At 52.8% G+C, this 18,941-nt stretch overlaps 2 protein-coding genes across 2 annotated transcripts; one reads left to right on the top strand and one right to left on the bottom strand.

The window, feature by feature from the left end:
• Positions 1 to 571: 571 nt before the first annotated feature.
• On the top strand, positions 572 to 14,451 carry HDAC1 (histone deacetylase 1). Its single transcript, XM_068657821.1, has 14 exons — positions 572 to 738; positions 3,769 to 3,881; positions 4,297 to 4,414; positions 7,001 to 7,075; positions 8,183 to 8,321; positions 8,915 to 9,056; positions 9,655 to 9,747; positions 10,051 to 10,159; positions 10,334 to 10,474; positions 10,961 to 11,069; positions 11,175 to 11,305; positions 12,072 to 12,218; positions 12,320 to 12,368; positions 12,741 to 14,451. Exons 1-14 carry the CDS (start codon positions 690 to 692, stop codon positions 12,766 to 12,768), a joined length of 1,443 nt encoding a protein of 480 aa, XP_068513922.1. The 5' UTR covers positions 572 to 689; the 3' UTR covers positions 12,769 to 14,451.
• Positions 14,452 to 16,432: 1,981 nt separating this feature from the next.
• Positions 16,433 to 18,602, bottom strand: MARCKSL1 (MARCKS like 1). Its single transcript, XM_068657823.1, has 2 exons — positions 18,436 to 18,602; positions 16,433 to 17,812 (listed from the first exon to the last, which is right to left on the bottom strand). The coding sequence occupies exons 1-2, from the start codon at positions 18,529 to 18,531 to the stop codon at positions 17,186 to 17,188; spliced, it is 723 nt and encodes a 240-aa protein (XP_068513924.1). The 5' UTR covers positions 18,532 to 18,602; the 3' UTR covers positions 16,433 to 17,185.
• Between the last annotated feature and the right edge of the window lie 339 nt (positions 18,603 to 18,941).

Raw genomic sequence — 18,941 nt, 5'->3', positions numbered from 1 at the left:
TGGCTTTGGGTCCCTGGGGACCATGTGGGGACCCCAAAAGTGCTTCAGGACCGGGGGCACTTTGGGACCAGGGACCCCCTGAGGACCGGGGTCCCCCCGGTTCTCGGGGGGGGGCAGCAGCCGGGGGGCCATGCAGCCGGGCAGCAGGGGCTCAGGGCTTCAGCCTCAGCCCCCCCCCGTCCCGCAGCGCCTGCCCGGGGCCATACAGGACCTTGGGGACCCCCCCACCAGCCCCACGGGGACCGGGGCCCTGGCGGTGCCCCCCCCACACCGGGGGTCCCTCACCGGGCCCCCCCCCCACCTTCACAAATGGTTCCTCCCCCCTCCCCTCCCCACTCCCCCCCTCCCCTCTCCACAATGGTTCCGCCCCCCCCGCTCCCCCCACAGCCCCTTCCCCCCCCCCCCTCCCCAGCGATGGTTCATCCCCCCACACCCCCCCCCCCAGCGCCCTAATGGTACATCCCATACACCCCCCCCCCACCGCTCCGCCTAGCCTGCTACCACTCGCCCCGCCCCTCCGCCGACGCGCCTCCTCATTGGTCAGCAGGCGGGAAGGGGGCGGATCCCTCGCGTTCTGATTGGCTCAGAGGCCGCGCGGGGGGGCGGGGCTACGGGGCCCGGCGGCGGGGCGGGTTGCGTTGCGCGGCGGCGGCGGCGGCGGCGGCGGGGTCGGTGGCGGCGGCAGGAAAATGGCGCTGACGCAGGGCACCAAGCGGAAAGTCTGCTACTACTACGACGGTGAGGGGCTGGGGGGGCTCGGGGGGGCGTGGGGGGGGCTGGGGGTGACGGGGGGGGCGGGGGGGTAACGGGGGGGGCGGGGGAGGGGGGTGATGGGGGATAAAGGGGGTAAAAGGGGGGTTAAAGGGGATAAAAGGGGGGTAAAAGGGGGGGAAAGGGGGTTAAAAGGGGGGTGGGGGGGTGTGAGAGGGGGGTTTGGGGGGTCATGGGGGGGTTGAGGGGGGTTAAGGGGGGTTAAAGGGGGGTAAAGGGGGGTAAAAGGGGGTTAAAAGGGGGGTGGGGGGGTGTGAGGGGGGGTTTGGGGGGTAATGGGGGGGTTTTGGGGGTGATGGGGGAGTAGGGAGGGTGGGGGGGCAGGGTAGGGGTTGGGGGCACTGAGGGAGGGGGTAGGAATTAGGGGGCGGGCTAAGAAATTTGGGGGGGACGCTGGGAATTTGGGGGGGCATTAAGGGGGGCTAGGAAGGGTGAGGGGGGAATTGGGGGGGCTAGGAATTGGGGGGGGTACTAAGGGGGGTTAGGAATGGTATGGGGGGGCTCTGGGGGTAATAGGAAGGGGGGGGCAGGATAGGGGCTGGGGGCACTGAGTGGGGGGGTAGGAATTTGGGGGGGCACTTGGGGGGGGGGCTAGGAATAGTGGGGGGGCACTAAGGGGGGCTAGGAAGGGGGGGGGACCGGGGGAGCTGATGGGGGAGATTAGGAATTAAGGGGGGGGCACTGGGGGGGGCTAGGAATAGTGGGGAGGGCACTGAGGGGGGCTAGGAAGGGTGCTGGGGGGGCTAGGAAGGGTGATGGGGGCACTTGGGGGGGCCCAGGGCACTGACGGGGGTGGGTTAGGAAGAGTAGGGGGGTAGTGGGGGGGCTAGGAAGGGTATAGGGGGCACTGGGGGGGGGCGGGGGTACTGAGGGGGGTTAAGAATGGCCATGGGGGCACTGGGGGGGGGTTAGGATGGGTGTGGGGCACAGCAGGGCCAGGGGGTGTTGGGGGGGGGGGGATTGAGAAGGCCGGGGGGCAAGGGGAAAGTGGGGGGGCAGCCCTAGGGGGAGCAGGAGGGAGAAGGAGAGCTGGGGAGGGGGCAGGAGGGACTGGGGGAGCCCCCAAAAAGGGCTTGGGGGGGGGTCCAGGGGGGCCGAGCCTCCATTAGGGGGGCACAGAGGCTCTCCGGGAACTCCTGCTTGGGTCGGGGCCAGCCCCACGGTGTATTTTTGGGGGGGGTCCCAGCATCCTGGGGCATTGTTCAGTCCCATCTCGGGCTGCAGGCTGGCGGATTTCTTTCTTCTCTCTTTTCCAAAGCTGGGGGTGGGGGGGGGGGGATGGTTTTGGGCTCTGTAACCCCCCCCCTCGTTGGGACATGGTCGTAACGGGGGGTGGGAGCTGCCTGCAGCCCCCGCTGGCTTCCTCGGGCGCTTTCCCCACGTCCTGCCCTTCATCCTGGGGTAAAAACCGTGGTAAATGGCCCACGTCGGGGCCCGTTTTCAGCCCTTCAGAGGCGGTGGGGGTGCTGCGGGGTCCCCCCCCCCTTAATGCGGAGGCTTTGGGTCTGCGAGGTCAAATAAAAACTTTTCACCGCTGTTTTTCCTTCCTAAGCGGACGTGCTTCGCCGGCGAGCAGCAGAGCGAGGGGTTCCGTGGGCCAGGCAGGCAAAAAAAAGGGCAAAAAAGGGCTTCAAGCGCTTCCCAGGAGCCGGGGGGGGGGGGTCTCTGGCTGTGCCCCCCGTGACAGCAAACCCAGCGGGGTGCCGGGGCCGTGAGCCCTGCAGGAGCGCTCTCAGGAAGCACCAAAACCACCTCCAAACTTCCTCCTGCGCCCCGAGAGCGTTGTGGGGTCGCGGGGGAGCTGCTCAGGTCCTCAACGACCCCAGACCCTAAAAGGCACGGGGCGGGGATGCCCTGAGCAGGGGGGGTACCCTCGTGGATCCCACTGCACGGTGACCCCATGAAACAAGCAGTGTCCCCTCCTCATTCCCTCCCTGGGGAGGTTTTAGTGCTTTATTTCTGCTCTTTTACGAGGGGCTGGGGTGAAGGTGTGCTTTTCTTTGTCGGGGAAGGTGTAAACTGCATTTAGGGGAGGTGGATTGCTCGGGTGTCCTGCAGGGAGCTTAGGCCGGGCAATTTGGCACAGTAACGCCCCAAAATGAGGTCCCTGAGCCATAAAACTCAGGTGGGAGAAGGAAACTGCAGTGGGGATCAGCACCGAGCTGCTGGGAAGGGGCTGGGCACAGGGGGGAGGCTGGGAGAAAGCAGCTGGGGACCACGGGGGTCCCTCCTGGGGCCCCCAAGGTGCATGGGGGGTGTGTAGGGTTAGATCTGCCCTGGGGGTGACCCCTTTATTAGCAGGGACCCCCATCTTCTAGAGGGGCCTTTGAGCATCCCAACCTAGTTCCCCAAGGCTTGATTTCACCCCATTTTGCTGTAATTTGGGGGTTTGGGATTTGGTGGTGATTTGTCACCCGAGCGAAACCCCTCGCTGCAGACCGAGGGCTCCCGGTCTCGCTGCAGGACCCACAGAATGGTTTTTGGGGTCGGGCTTTGCGCCGTTCCCATCCCGCTGAGCTGCGAGGAAGTGGCAGTTTGCTGAGTGCTGGGGCCGGTGACGAAATAGCTCCCAGCTGAGTCACAGCCGGGCTGGGCTGGGTCTCCTGCTCCCGAAAGTGACTGCGAGCCCTAAAACTACGTGCACAACCCGCTGCGATTTCCCAATAAACCAGGGCTCGTCAGGTGCTGCCGCCGCTCGTGCCATCCCCTAATCCTGGCAGCCCTCGGTCTCTGCGCCCCGTAGCCAAATGGCAAAATCCAACAGTTAAATTTTGTGAAAAAAATGGTGAAAATAAACCTCGTGGGAGAGGAGGGGGGACACGGCGGTGCCTGCTGTGAGAGCAGTGTGAGCTCAGCTTTATGGGGCAGGGGAATATCGGGGTGGGGAGGTGACCTGGGATAAACCCACAGATGGTGACGGCCCCGTGGCTTCACTCTGGTCGTGTCGGGAGGAATTTGTGTTTTTCCCCGCTGTAACAAACTCCTTTCTGTCCCCAGGTGATGTTGGGAACTATTATTATGGCCAAGGGCATCCGATGAAGCCCCACAGGATCCGGATGACCCACAACCTGCTGCTGAACTACGGCCTCTACAGGAAGATGGAGATCTATGTGAGTGAGGAGAAATGTTATGGGAGATGTTAGTTCAATCATCAGCTCTTAGATTAATGAAAGAAAAGAAAAACTTCAATGGTTGTACTGAGAACCATTGGGTTCCTCCTTTCTTCCGTTCCCATTTCCCGGAGATGCTCTGTGCCTCAGATAAGCTTTGGAGACTGGAAAATTGGTTTTCTCTCTGTAACTTTAATAATTTCTTTGTCTAGATGTGTAATGTGTTCCACTCTGTGCTAACGGCATCCTTGCCTTGGAGAATAAGTTCCTCTTGTCTATTGCTGCTGGTTTGATTGTTGTTTTTTTTCTTTTTTTTTTTTTTTTTTCTTTCCTGGGAGTAAATCTGAGACTGGAAACGGGCTTTAGGGCAGAGACGTGTTTCCAAACAAGCCTTTCCTCTTCTTTGTCCTCGCAGCGCCCTCACAAGGCAAACGCAGAAGAAATGACCAAGTACCACAGCGACGACTACATCAAGTTCCTGAGGTCTATCCGCCCCGATAACATGTCTGAGTACAGCAAGCAGATGCAGAGATGTAAGCTGCGGGCGTCGTGCTGTAGTGCTGCCAGTGCTGGGTTTGTGCGCCTGGGATTCCCGGGCAAGCTTTAGAAGGTGGCGATGAGCAGAGCAGGAGGAACCCTTGGAGGCTGTCTTCCTCCTGACTTGTTTTTTTATTTACCTGGTAAATCCAGCGTTTTAAAAACGTGTTTCTCTCTCCAGCCAATATGCCAGAAGAGCTGAGGAGAACCCTTTGGCCTGGGGGTCTTTTTTGATCTTATGGAAATTCTTCTGAGTTAACTTCCTGGCTCAGAGATCACCAAACTACTCTATTTATGAGCTACGTGCATTTTGTGATCGTTTAACTTTAACCAAAGGTCTCAGGGTGGGAAAGGGTTATTTATTATTTATTTATTTATTTAAGAAAAGCTCATCAATCACGTCCAAAACCTGCAGTTATTCTGAAGGCTTTTCAGAGCAACGGCAGTTTGGAAGCGGGGAAGTTTGAGATGCACAATGGTACCTGTCCACTTGGTGTTAGAATGGGTTTTTGTTTTTTTCCTTGAGATATTCTCCGTTCTCTTCCAACCTCTACAGTCCGTGAAAGCACTGAAAACCCCTTGGCAACTTGAATATTACAGAAACCTTTTTTGGGTTTATGTGCAGCTCTGAGCTGAAGTCCTTTGGCAATGACTGCCTAGGTTTCTAGCCAGTAAGGACAAATAGATGGGGAAGGCTTGGGGTTCATTTAAAGTGTTTTGATGATGCACACTGCGTTCCTCGAGAGCAGAAAAAAAGCCCATGGGATTCATTTATGTGCAGTCAGTGTAATTTCCAAATTAAACGAAATACAGGTCTCAGGTCTGAAGTAGGGGCACTTGGAAATCTGCTATGAGCTGAAATACTCACGGCTGAAATAGATATTTAGGCACGAGCGTGTGAGAGACATGACTAATATATACTGAAAGACTTCCTACAGTAAATAATATGCCTTAATATACCAAAGTACATATTTACACAGTGAACTGTTTACCCCTGGAGCTGATATGGCTCATAAACACCCACTCTGCTCTCTGGTAGTCCACATTTTCTGTACTGTATTTCCACAGAACTATATTTACCTGAAGGAGGCAAAATAAGAAAATTTAATCTTAAACACGCATAGGACAGGTCTTTTCTTCAACAAGACCTGTAAAATGCAAGCCTCTGCCTGGCTAAAGAGCTAGCACGGCAGGCTCAGAAGGGATTAGTGGTACAGGAGACAAGGTCAGTGCTCCTCGGTACGGTGACAGGTCTCTGTAGCCTGCTTTAGCTTGCCTTTCAGGAAAGGGTAGGGGCTGGGATGTCCACAAGGATGTTTCCACGTCCATTCTGGACTCTGTCTCGGATACAAAGATCCTCACCCACCCACTGGAAGGAGGAAAGAGCATCTGCACCTCTTGCCTTGCTTTATGCCTCTAGCCAAGTGATTGACCCCAGTTATTAACATCCCTCCCTCCCTGGTAGTCCTGGCAGCTTCTCATGGGAAGCCTCCCTGGCTTCTGCTGTACAGCAGCTCCTCCTGTCTTTGCCAGCAGAGCAGAGGAAAACCCTCAGATACTGCCCACAAAGTTCTGAGGGGCAGTGAAGGTAATGAACGGTTTCTAATTTAATTCTGCTAATGCCGTGTTGCCTGTCCAAGGAGGTGAGAAGACTGCGCCGCAGCCTAAGAAGCAAAGTGTTTAATTTGCTGTAATGGGAAGCATGCAGAAACCGATGAATTCTCCTCGCTTCACAGGAAAAGCTGCTTTGAGTTAATTATTCAAACTCTGCTATTTGCTATGCCCTGCTGAAACAATTGGGGAGGGAGAACAATTACTTCCTTTGAGTGTCGTGATGGCCATTGTCCCTTTCAGAGGTCTGTGTCCTGCACGGAGACCATTCAGTTCCCTTATCACATCGTCTAAAGACAGCGTACTGTTGAGTTTCTAATGCTGAGATCTGCAGCTTCTGCCTTTCCCATTAAGCAGAGAAAAGAAAACATTTTAGAGAGATTGCTACAAAAATACAGATTTATTTTTTTTGCTCGTGAAAGCAAACCTTGCAAAATCTCGCTTGGATCCAAGCCTGCAGTTACTGCCTCGATTTATGACGGTGAGGGCTGCTGGCTATTTGCAGGGGCTGTGCTGAGCAGCACGCCCTGCCAGAGCAGAGCCAAATCCCATAAACGTGCTGCTGTGACGAGGGGCACGGGGGTTTCTGCTAGGGACGTGTCCTGGTGTTGCACAGCTCTGCTCTGCAGCATTTCCCCGCTGCTCACTCTTCCAAGGTGCTGGGCTGGGTTCCGCATCCCTTCGTGGTGCGCCCCAGCAGATGGCGTGCCTGTCTCAGCACAGCCCCTGGCACTGGTTCTGTGCTCCTACAGCGTGCAGGAGGGTCAGGAGCAGCTTCCCGGCAGCAGCAACCTTTTTGCCTCATCAGGCAACCTCAGGCTGATTGTTTTTGTGTACAACGATTCCTTTCTGGTTATTTTTTCTGTTGATTAAAATGCTTCTCTGGTTAGTTTTTAAAATCAGATCGGTAGCATAAGCTTTAGTGTTTATCTGTGGCTTTGTCTTACTCATCCATGTGTATTCTTTTCAAGTCAACGTTGGGGAGGACTGCCCCGTGTTCGATGGGTTGTTTGAGTTTTGTCAGCTCTCTGCTGGAGGCTCTGTGGGTAAGCTTGCAACTCATCTGTTCTTTTCCTCTCCTGAGCAGATGTATGTAATCCTTGTAGGTGGTGGTGGGGAAGCCCTGGGACTCTTTCTGAGTTCTTTAATAATTAGACCCAGATTTCTTGTCACGTTACAATTCAAGCCTTGCACGCTGGCAGATCCCTTTGTGTTTGTGGTGCATAGCTTCACGAGTCAGGGTTACTGCAGCTGCTGGACGAAGGAGCCTGTGAGTGATAGAACAACGTGTGATAGACAAAACCCCAGCTGCAGCAGGGATTTAATTTAAAAAAAAGAAAAAAAATCGATGTGAGCTTTACAGGAAAAAAAGTTGTAAAAATATTGCTCTGAGTAGGTGTAGCCTGGAAAGCAGAAAGGGGTTACTTAAAGCCACTGGCTCGGGGCCTGAGGCAAAAGGGAATCGAAAGCTGGAACATTTAAAATGCTTTCTCTGTTTTCAAATACTTTGTTGCAGAAAGTCTTGGTATTACCAAACCGTGTTGCTGTGCAAAGGCCTTAAAGCTTGGTGGCCGCTACTCCCGCGGTGACATCGAGAAATCTTTGTTTCCTGGAACAGGGCTCAGCAGCGCGTCCCAGCACTGGCTGCAGCGTGCTCTGCGGTCCCAAGGTTGCACGTTCCACAGAATGTAGCATTTGTTTCCATCCTTGGAGACTTGCAAAATTGCAGAAAGTTTGGGAAGGAGCTGGGGGAAGAGAACTTCCTTTGTCTGAATGCATGTTCGGTGACTGACCCAAGCGTATATGGGATAAAACCGTTTGTTAAATCTCGTGCTTGTGGCCCTGAGAAATCTCCTCTGTCTTTAACCGTGCCCCGAGCTAGATGCTGCGGGCTTGTTTGTGCACATTTTGTGCTCTGAGGCATAAATGGGGAGCTGTTAAAAGTGTGAGCAGGCACAGGAGTGGCTGCGTTGCTCTTCCCTTGTCTCTCTTAGCTTGTTGAGCCAGCCACTGTTCGAACCCTTGGCTTGGGCTTGTGCCCAAAAGCACAGAGGAAAAACGAGGTGGTGACAAGGGACCTGTGCTTTACCCCTCTGTCCCTGCCACGGGTACTCTGCCCTCGTGCTAACGGTTTGTAATCCTTCTCCCAACAGCCAGTGCTGTGAAGCTGAACAAGCAGCAGACAGACATCGCTGTGAATTGGGCAGGGGGCCTTCACCACGCTAAGAAGTCGGAGGCTTCTGGCTTCTGCTACGTCAACGATATTGTCCTAGCCATCCTGGAGCTCCTCAAGTAGGTGGATTCCTTACCGCTCTTCGAGTCCTTACCACTCCTTGTCGCTTTTTTTAGCTGTGTATTTCGGGGAGGTCTTAGTGAGCTACCTCTTCGGGATGTGGTGCCCTCTCTGCAGAAGGGCTGTGTCCCGTTGGGGCTCTGTGCGGGAAGCAGAAGGCTTGGAGCATTGTGTGGTTGCTCTGAGGCCCTCCTCCTTCCCCCGAGAGAAAGGGGGCACAGCTGTAAGATGTGTCTGCTGGTTACCACCCTGACAGCTTTTGGCTCAAGGCAAAGCTCAGTGGGAGGCTTGGACGTAAAAACGCAGAGTCCATTGGCTGAATCTGAATAAACTGAGTCAAGTCTGCCTTCAGAGATCAGCTGCAGCAGTCAAAGCCACTTTGTTTTCCGTGGTGATTCTGTTCCACTGCTGACTGAGGCACGTGCCCATTCTCCACACTTCTTGTGCCTGCAGACACCAGAGCGACAGCTGCTTGGAGCTGTGCAGCCTCGGGATCAGCACCGAGCTCTTTGCCCTCTCCCCATGTACTCTGCTGGGGAGGGCTCTTCCTGCTCTGAAGAAACGCAGCATTTTGACTCCTTTCTGATCCTAGGTATCACCAGAGAGTGCTGTACATTGACATCGATATTCACCATGGGGATGGCGTGGAGGAAGCCTTCTATACCACAGACCGTGTGATGACCGTGTCCTTCCATAAGTACGGAGAATACTTCCCAGGAACAGGGGACCTACGGGTGAGAACGAAGGCTTAGCAGAAAACTCCTGAAATTCTTAACTAAAAGCACTGCTCTCCTGGGTTTTCCTGCTTTAAATAATGCTCTCAAAGTAGCATCCTTTTAGTGAGAGCAAAGGTGTATACGTGAGGCAGATGCCTTGGCTGTTGGAGTGGGTGCTTTGGTCCTGTGATCACGGTCTGGATAGCCATAAAATCACGGCTGTGATATTGGTCATTTAGCAGCCTTCTGGTGGGATTATGCTCGGAGAAGTGACTCTGAAGATGGCATCTGGGTCACCTGCAGCTTCTTCCAAGCTCAGTTTGGTCCCACAAGGCACTCTTTCAAGTCAGATACAGGTGTGGTATCTGGTTGGAACTAGAATTTTGACCACCAGTTTTACAGCTGTGGAAGAGAGTTTTTGCCAGTGGAGTGGGAGGCTGTGTGCTCAGAACAACATGAAGGTGACAGTAGTAGATTCTTGTTCCCTGAGCAGAGGGACAAATGCACCCACTTACACTAAATACCTGCTGGTGGGGTCGACTGGCTCTTGCCTTCTGATGTATTTGTGTTGTAGGTGATTCTCTGGTGACCTTATGGTCTCTCCTCTCTTTAACAGGACATTGGTGCAGGCAAAGGCAAGTACTATGCTGTCAACTACCCCCTCCGTGATGGAATCGATGACGAGTCCTATGAGGCGATATTCAAGCCGGTGAGTGGCTTTGCTGGGTGATTCTTCATGCATCATACTTTATCGCTGGGTACTTGTGGAGCCGTTCTTTGGGGAGACTCAGACTGCTGTTATGAGATTCTTCGGGGGCTGTATTTCTCCCTAACAATCGCAGCCTGTTATCAGTAAGCTTTTCATTGCAAGAGCCCCAGTGTTACCAGTACAGGGGAGCCAACAGCTGTGGGAACACTAGGGATGTCTTCTTGTTGCTTGCTGACGTGGACGTTACTGTGTTGTTGTGACACTGTCCTGTGGAGAAAGTGTAACAATGGGTTTCTTGTTTAGGTGATATCTAAAGTGATGGAGACGTTCCAGCCTAGCGCAGTTGTCTTGCAGTGTGGGTCGGATTCTCTGTCAGGAGACAGGCTGGGCTGTTTTAATCTGACCATCAAAGGTAAGAGTACAGTGCTTCCATCAAAATAGCAAGGCCTGGTCTGTGATCCTGAGAGGCCAGAACTGTATTGTACAGTGCCTACGTTAAACTGGCACAAATAATCGGTTTTCACTGGGAAATTTGTCCTTTATGTCATGAAGCTATGGCCTTTTTTCCCCACTGCCTTTGCTTCAGGTCATGCCAAGTGTGTGGAGTTTGTAAAAAGTTTTAATTTGCCTATGCTGATGCTGGGAGGAGGTGGCTATACGATCCGCAACGTGGCTAGATGCTGGACCTACGAAACTGCTGTGGCTTTGGACACTGAAATCCCAAACGGTAATAATTCTCCCCTGCAATGTTTGAGGCAAGACAAAGGGACAATGACTATCTGGTAACAGAGCTCAGGGACACAATGTTGCTGCAGGAGAGGCAGGAACCCTAAGATGTTTCTTTAGCTCTTGATTATTACCATGGAAGAGCTTTTTAATTCTCTGATTTTCAGTAGCTGTTGCTTACGTTACATTTCTGTAGGTCTCTCCTCCGTTAAAAGGTACCCAGCAGGTTTGTTGTTGTACTGAAATGAGATGACCTTCAACTGAAAACTTTTGTGTGCACTGAGAGTGTTTAACTGCCAAGTAAGCTTAGGCTCTTGTTGCTAAGCTATCTGCTTTGATCTGAGTTTGGGCTATGAAAGTGTCAGCTCCTACCCCTAGGAAAATGCAGTTGTGCTCTTATGTAGCACTGAAGCCCACTGGGTATGAGGTATTTCATTACTGGTCCATTGTTAATTTGGGCTTTTGTTCTTTTTTAACTTCTCTGCAGAACTTCCATATAACGACTATTTTGAGTACTTTGGACCAGACTTTAAGCTGCACATCAGTCCCTCCAACATGACTAACCAGAATACCAACGAGTATCTCGAGAAGATCAAGTAAGTGTTTGCTCCTCTTCACAAGACTGACACCTTCTTCTGGGGGCTTCAGAGCCGTGGGTGGCTTCTTGCTGACGGAGGTATTCCTTTCCTGGCCGGCTCTAGGCAACGTCTCTTTGAGAATCTGCGCATGCTGCCTCATGCCCCTGGTGTCCAGATGCAGCCAATTCCCGAAGATGCTGTTCAGGAAGACAGTGGAGATGAAGAGGAAGAAGATCCTGAGAAACGCATTTCAAGTAGGCACTTGCCTCTGGCATAGCTGCATTGCCTTGCTGGGAAGTGTACAGCTCTGGGCCTCTGGGTGCCAAAGCTGAACGGGATCAGTTAGCTGCAGAACTGTGCAGGCACTAAACTGAATTACCTTATAAAGACAGGAGGATACGTGATTTAGATTTATTTTAATTCTGGAGTCGTTCAGTTTGAATCTGTTTCCAGTGTTCTGATTGATTTTGTAATGAAGCAATGAAGCTGAGTGCTGCGGGGCTGGTAGATTTCTTCTCCCTGGGAGAAATGTCTCCCTGGGAGACAATTTCCATAAAGAAAGAACTTAGGCCTTAATGTGAGAATTTAAACAGTTCCTGTGATGTAGGTGCAATGACAGTCTCCCAGAAAGTATTCTATCAGGTTTGATCCCAGAAGTTGCCTGCCTCAGTGAAAATGCTAGTTTTTATCCAGATTGGCTGATGGCCTTTAGATCTGGCAGTCAGATTTCCTCAGTGTGAAGTTGGTTAACCTGCTTATGCTGTCAAGTCTAGACATCACGCTGTATCTAATCCAAGCTCTACATGTGATCTTAGATCTTAAGCGGGAGCAGTCAGAAGTGATCAGTGAAAAGAGACGGCAGGTAGCAAGATGAAGTGCTTTCGCTGTGGCCTAATTGTGACTTACGTAGATTTATCAGTTCTTTCCCACGTGTGTAGATGCACTTGGAGAAGTTAGTGCTTGGTGTCTTCTGACTTTTAACTCTGCTGAAACAACCTCTTCTCCCCTTCACGTTCTCAGTCCGCAATTCTGATAAGAGAATATCGTGTGATGAAGAATTCTCTGACTCTGAAGATGAAGGGGAAGGAGGGCGCAAAAACGTTGCCAACTTTAAGAAAGCGAAGCGTGTGAAAACAGAAGAGGAAAAGGAGGAAGAGGAAAAGAAAGGTAAGACTGGAAGCCCTCCCAGCTGCATGGAACTTTGCCTGGTGTGTGCTTTCCTACCGTTCTACCATGTCTTTTTTTTTTTTTTTCTTTCTCATTTCCAGAGGAAAAAGAAGAGGAAAAAGCAAAAGAGGAAAAACCAGAACCCAAAGGGTGAGCCCTGTGTCTCTTGGCTTGGCAATTAACTGGCTGCCTTTGTACTTCCTTGTGCATTCCCCCGATGGGTTATTGTGTAACTTGTGGGGTTGGAAGGGAGATGTGGCAGCTGGGATGGCTTTGTCATGGGGAGAAGTTTGCATAGGTAGAACAGCACACCTGATAAAGTGCTGTGAAAGCCCTCAAAGAAAAGGGCTCAAAAATACTGTGTATTCAGTACGTTACTAGTTTTAGGGGGAGATTGACATCACAGTATGATAAGTGATTTTAGGATGGGCCATTAAGCAGCCTTTTTAAGGCTGCAGCTCTAGCTTGGGTACAGCCTGAGGTACTTGTTTAAACCAAATTCTTCCCTATTTCCTTCCACAGGGTGAAGGAAGAGACAAAATCTACCTAAGATGGCTGCAGCTGGACAGTCCCTGTCAGTGCATAGTTATCATAGGTTAGCTTCTCCGGTTGCCTCCCATTCCACAGGATTTATATTTTATATATGTTTCTGTATATATTTCTATATAAATATATAAATGACTTGAGAACTGTAAATTATTCCTTGCTGCACTCCTCTGGGAGCAGATAGGGAGGATTCTGCGGAGTAGAGAGACCTGCACTGCCCAGGATTGGTGACTGGGAAGTTTCACTCTTGCCTTCCACTGCCTCCTTAGTGTGTCTTTTAAAAAATCACTTCCTTTCTTTACTCTCCTCTGAAGTAACCGCCCTTGGAAAAGAATAATTTAAGTAGAAGTAGTATCTGCATTTCAGGTTAGGTGGAAAGATGGCCATGAAACTTTTTTCTTTTTTCTTTTTTCTTTTTTTTTTTTTTTTGATGGGAGATATGAATTCCCAAACGAAGCCTGTGAGAGACTGACTATTCCTTTGGTCTTCAGTCTGATTCCACCATGGCAAGTAACTGCAAGCTGGTGCCGCTTCTCAGGGTCAAATAGTGCAGTTCTTGAATAGAGTTGGCTACCTCCCTGCAGCAAACTTGTGGAAAGAGATGAAGCAGCTTAAAAGCAGATCTGAAAATTGCTTGAGTGAATCTGCCCAAGAGCCCTGCAGGTGCAGATCTGGAAAATGCAAAATGAAAATCACCCTAATGTGGTGGTTAACATTTCCCAAGATCTTGCAGATCCAGTTAGTGTGGCAGCATTATGCATCTCGAGTAAGAGAAGGGGTGAAGTTTTTATACATTTTTTTCTATACTTATGCCCCTCTTTGCAGGGGGGAAGTGAGTTACTGCCCGTCTGGCCGCCTGCTTCACTTTTCCAGCTTGTTCTGCCCTCAGCTACGTGTGCTGTAATTTGCGTTCTCGGTCCTGATCTGTGTCCTGGCTGAAACCATGGCAGAAATTCCCAAGTCGTGTAAAGACCAGACAAACCGAGCCCAGCTGAAGCGTCTTGTTGACATGTGTCGCTCACTGAAAAACTTCTCTGAAGTGAAGCATACAAATGTTTTCAGGTTGAACCTCTCCTCTCTTTGCTCTCAAGGCCAGTAAACAGGGAGAACTTTTTATCAGCAGTCTGAGCTGTTATCTGTACCAGGGAACAGCAGATGGGGCTCTGTACATTTTTATAACTACTCCTCTTCCTACTCCCACACATTATCTCACACCCAAAGGTCTTTTGTGATCAGAACTGGCCTTTCTCTTGCATCTCGTTTTGTACAGCTGATCGGTAGATGAGCTTTCTGTGAAATGCTTTGCTGAGCTCCAACTTTGCAGAAGTTTTGCAGGCAGTTTTGACTCGCTGCTCTCCTTTCTCAGGGGGATTCCTCTGTCCATAAGAGGATCTGTACCTCCCACGGAGTGCTGCTGATGGTTTCAACTCTAATAATGCTGCTAACTTAACACAGGTTATTTTTAAAATGTTTTATTTTTTTAAATACTTTTTTTCCCTTTTCCACCGTAAGTTTTTTAGTCTCTTGGAATCTGAGTGATGTCTCACTCCCGCTCTTCAGTGTTTGTATGTGAAGCGAGAGAGATCAGTGTATCTTTGTGTCTGGGGGGGGAAATATATTGTGGTTTTTTAAAGATGCTTTTATTTTGAATTTTGAGAACCTTTGTAATAAAACTGGTACATTTCTATGGTTGGCCTGAGTTTGTACTGCTTTGTGCTGAGAGGAAACCCTTGGATAGAGTGGGAGTGTGGTTGGTTTTCAGAGTCACTACTGGAAAATGTTGCAGTGGCTTTATGGTGATCATAGTGTAGTGTAGATCCCTACAACAAAAAAAAATTACAGTGGCTTTGAAAAGAAATGTAAGGCAAGACTATTTTTCCCCCTCTTTTGGGGTTTTGGGGGGAGTGGCTAGGTATATTGGTTCAAATGCATCTACTGAAGCCTGTAGCACTGTATATGGAACATGCTCCATGCTGCATCTAAAAGAATGCTTCAGTTCCTTTGGTAGATGTTGAAATTTCCTTGACTTATTTTTTTGTTCCCCTGCATTTGATAAAATAGCCTTGAAATTCTCATGGACCCCTTCTCTCCAGAAAAGGTAAGTTGAAATGCTGTACATTTTGTGTGCTCACACTTCTTCTACTGAGGATCACGGGGGCAGTTCTTGTCCTGAAATTGCAGCCAGGTTCTCCTCCAGCAGCACTGCTGATGCTGATTGGGGTTGCAGCTTGGTGGTATGGCTCTGAAAGCAATGTTAGTCTGGAAAGGGAAAAATGGGTTACAGGAAGGGAGTATATAATATATTTTTTTGCATGAGCTTAAATGGTTTTAATGTGGTATTTGATTGAAAAAAATAAAATTAGGAGCAGGTTAATTTTGCGCTGAGTGCTGATCACAGCTGAAATGCACATGGAAGGTTCCCAAGCCCAATCCGTTCTTTAGTTAAAGAACAGCTTTGAATGGCTCAGCTGCCTTTCAGGGCTGTAATAATACTCCAGGAAACTTAGCTATCCTTCTCCCCCCAGCACACAATTAAAATCCTCTTCTCCTCGAACAAAAACAAGCGTACAATTCCAGTCCCCCCTGCTATCTCATGCATGCCAATGTGCGACTGCGGCCTCCCTCCCTCCCTCCCAGCCTCTCTTAAAATGGCTGCCGCCGCGCGGCTCCGCCACAGGCCTGGAGCCCGGCACCTCTCAGCTGGGCCTGCTGCAGCTGGGCCTCGGGGGGCACGCGGAGCCATCTTCCAGCTCGGAAATAATCTGCAGATCGCAGCGCCTGCGTTTAATTTTATTTTATTGCCCCAGGTTAATGGGGATGAATGCCTGCTGCGGTTGGAAGCGGGTTGCTTGCTGTAGTTTCCCATTATTGATGATAATAAATTCCTCCTGCAGTTGGAAGCGGGTTATTTGCTTTTTGTTTCCCGTTATTGATAGGAGGGTGAGCTGCATAAAGCCCTTTGGGCTTCTAGCGAGGGCCATGGAGGAGCTCTGGTGGCCCTGCCTTGGTGGTGCCCAGCAGCCCTCGGTCCTGGCTTCTCTCCGGGCTCCCTTTGGCAGCCCAAACAGCGGGGGCAGGTGGTTAAAGGGGGATTAGGAGCTGGCCATTAGCTGCAGGAGGCCCTGTGCTGTCCTACACAGCCCGAGGAGGCAGGAGGAGCTGCTGGGGGCTGCTGCCTTTGTGCTCTGCAGCTGCTCTGAGGTGGGCAGCACTCCCTCCTTCCCCAGACAGACCACAGGAGAAATGATGGAGGCATCCAAAATGCCTTCATTTTAGAAGGAAAAATCTTTGATCCCAGGTGCTAGCTCTTACAATCAGGCATGTCCCCATAGTGCAGGATCAGCTCCTTCCTAAAGCCACAAAAAATTAATCCAAACTTACACTGGGGCATCCCTAGTGAGACATCCCCCCTCCACCCCCCAGGATCCATGCTTAGGGCTCCCGAAATCAGGTACAGAGCCAAGGGGCATCCTAAGGTAGCAGTGACAAGAAGCTGGTGTGAGAAAGTCCTTTGTGGCTGTAGCTCTACATCTGCTGCAAGTCAATTAACTGCGAGCAGAGCCAGGGCTGGGGTGATTAAATGCAGCAGCTGTTGAACTAAATAAGCAACTGCTATCTTCGCTGGCCCTTGTCTGGCATCCAGGACAAGAAGGACTCAAGCTCACCCATAAAGGGGTCACCATTTATTCCTTTCAAATGTTACAATAAAACCCATACAGCTTTTTTTTTTTTTTTTAGAAGTTAGAAAATTGCAAATCAAGTGTTTTGGCCATTAAAAAATTATTTACAGAGAAAACAAATGTTGCTTCACATTATACAGCTGGCAGGCCCCCTCCCTCCACCCCAGACCCTAAAAGTTATCCCCTAGAAGCAGAATTAAACACAGCGGACTTACAAGCTTTACGGTTTTAAGCCAATAGTAAGACTTTATAAAAAAAACTAACCAGATTAGCTTTTAAACCATTGGTTTCTATAAAAAGCACAAAATACTTTAAATGAAGTCAGAACCAGGAATGTAAACTGAGAAAAAAGAATCCACTGAACAGTCACTGGCTTGCTGGGCTCGGAGGAGCGTGGGGACGGTCGGGAGGCCAGCAGAGACCAGAGCAGGACGCGGGCTCTGGGGTCTTACAAACTGTAAATTCCAGTTATGTCCAGGATAGTCTTCCTCCACAGTTTTAAAGGATTCAGGTAAAACTACACTCCGAGTCGTGATGGTGGTGGGAATCCAAACCAGCTTTCTGACAGGAGAGGTGGGGGCTGGGGGGGGAAGAAGTAATAATTCAGGGCTGGGTTTTAGAAAGCGCTGTCAGTTCTACACCGGAGAGGGGAGGTGTGTGGGCAAGGCAGCGAGTCCGTGGTGTTACTGGGGTGGAGAGGATGGCGCAAGAGTCTCAAGTTAGGTGGATGCCAAGCAGGCTCTACTCTTCCTTCTGCTCCGCCGCCACGGGAGCCGTGGGCTCAGGCCCCGCGGCTTTCGAGGGCTCCTCTGGTTTGGCTGCATCCCCCTGGGGGTCCCCCGGCTGCTGCTTCTCCTCCTCCTTGCTCTCCCCTGCTTCTGCATCCTCCCTCTTGGGCTCGGCTTCCTGCTGCCCCTCGCCAGCGGCCCCGGCCCCGCTCGGCCCCGCGTTGCCCCGCTCCTCCACCTGCCCCTCCTGGGGGGGGGCCGAGGGCTCCGTCCCGGTGCCGGAGCCGGAGGGGGGCTCCTCTCCCTTGGCCTCTGCCTTGCCTTGGTCCTCCGTGGGAGAGGACGCGGAGGAGTCCCCGGCTTCTTTCTTGTTCTTCCTAAAGGAGATCCCGCTCAGCTTGAAGGACTTCTTGAACGAGAACTTCTTCTTCTTCTTGGGGGTGTCCTTGGGGGCCGCGGCGCCTTCGGGCTTCGCGTCCCCACCTTCGGCTGCGGGGGCCGGCTCGATGGCATCCTCGGCGCCCGGCTCGCCCTTGCTGTCCTCCTGGGGGGGCTCAGCCGAGCCGTTGCCGTTTAGGGGGGCCGCCTCGCCCCCCGCCTTGGGCGTCATGTCCCCATTGAGCCGCAGGTGTCCGTTCTCCTGCGGGAGCAGCTCCGTGTTAGGCACACCCAGGACCCGGCACCCGCTCCCCAAAAAAACCCAAATCCCCCCCAAAAAACCCTCCAAGCCCACCACCACCTGGGACGAGAACCCCGAAAACCCCAAATCCCTCCCACCCCACAGCCAGCTGGGGAGGGGGGGGTCACCAAACCCCCCAAAACCCAAATCCCCCCAAACCCGCAGCAAGGCGGGGTGGGGCGCCCCAAACCCCCCCAAAATCCCCCCGCAGCCACCTGGGGCGGGGGGCACCGAGCCGGAAAAAGGGGATGGGGGGGAGGCACCGGGGCGGGGGCGTTCGCACCGGGTGGGGAAGGGGATGGGGGGGGGTCCCCGCGTTGCCACCGGGCGGCGCCCGCGCTCCGCGCCCGGTGCCGGGAGGGGGGCCCGGGGCGCGGCTCGGTGCCGGCCGGTTCCGCATCCCGGAGCCCCCCGGGGAAGACCCCTTCCATATCCCTCCCTTCTTTCCTCTCCCCTCCCCACCCCGAAGGGGTTTCGGCCGCCCCCTCCCCTCCGAGCAGCAGCCACCGCCTTTGTCTGCCCGTCCGGTGCGCACGGTGCCTCCCTCCCGGTTCCCTCCCGGTTCCCTCCATCCCGGTACCCACCTGCCCGTTGGCTTTGGAGGGCTCGGTAGCGGCGGCGTGGCCGGCCGGGGGGGCTCCCCCCTCCGCCTTGGCCGCCTTGGAGCCCTGGCTGCCCATGGTGCGGCGCCCACCCCGCCGCGGCGGCTCCGCTCGGCGCCGAGAGGCAGTGGGCGCAGCCCCCCGGCGGGGCGCTGATAAGGAGCGGGGACGGGGCGGGACGGAGCCGAGACCGCCCCCGGGGCGGGGGGACAGGGCTGCAGCCACCGCCCCATCGGGGCCGGGGGGCTTCTGCCCTTCCCCACCTCCCCCGACGGCCGGGGAGCCCCCGCTGGGGATGGGGAGGGAGGCGGAGGGGGCGCGGTGCTGCCCCCGGTACCGGCACCCCGGGGTGTCGCCCACCTTTGGGTGTCTCCCACCTTTGGGTGTCGCCCACCCTGGGGTGTCACCCACCCTGGGGTGCTGCTCGCCCCCGGGAAGGTCCCTTGGAGGTGGCACTTGGGTTGCACCCAGCTCCCCGCCTCGCCCCC

The sequence above is a fragment of the Anas acuta genome, chromosome 21, assembly GCF_963932015.1.
Source record: "Anas acuta chromosome 21, bAnaAcu1.1, whole genome shotgun sequence".
Taxonomy (NCBI): domain Eukaryota; kingdom Metazoa; phylum Chordata; class Aves; order Anseriformes; family Anatidae; genus Anas; species Anas acuta.
This window is presented reverse-complemented; position numbering and strand designations above follow the sequence as displayed.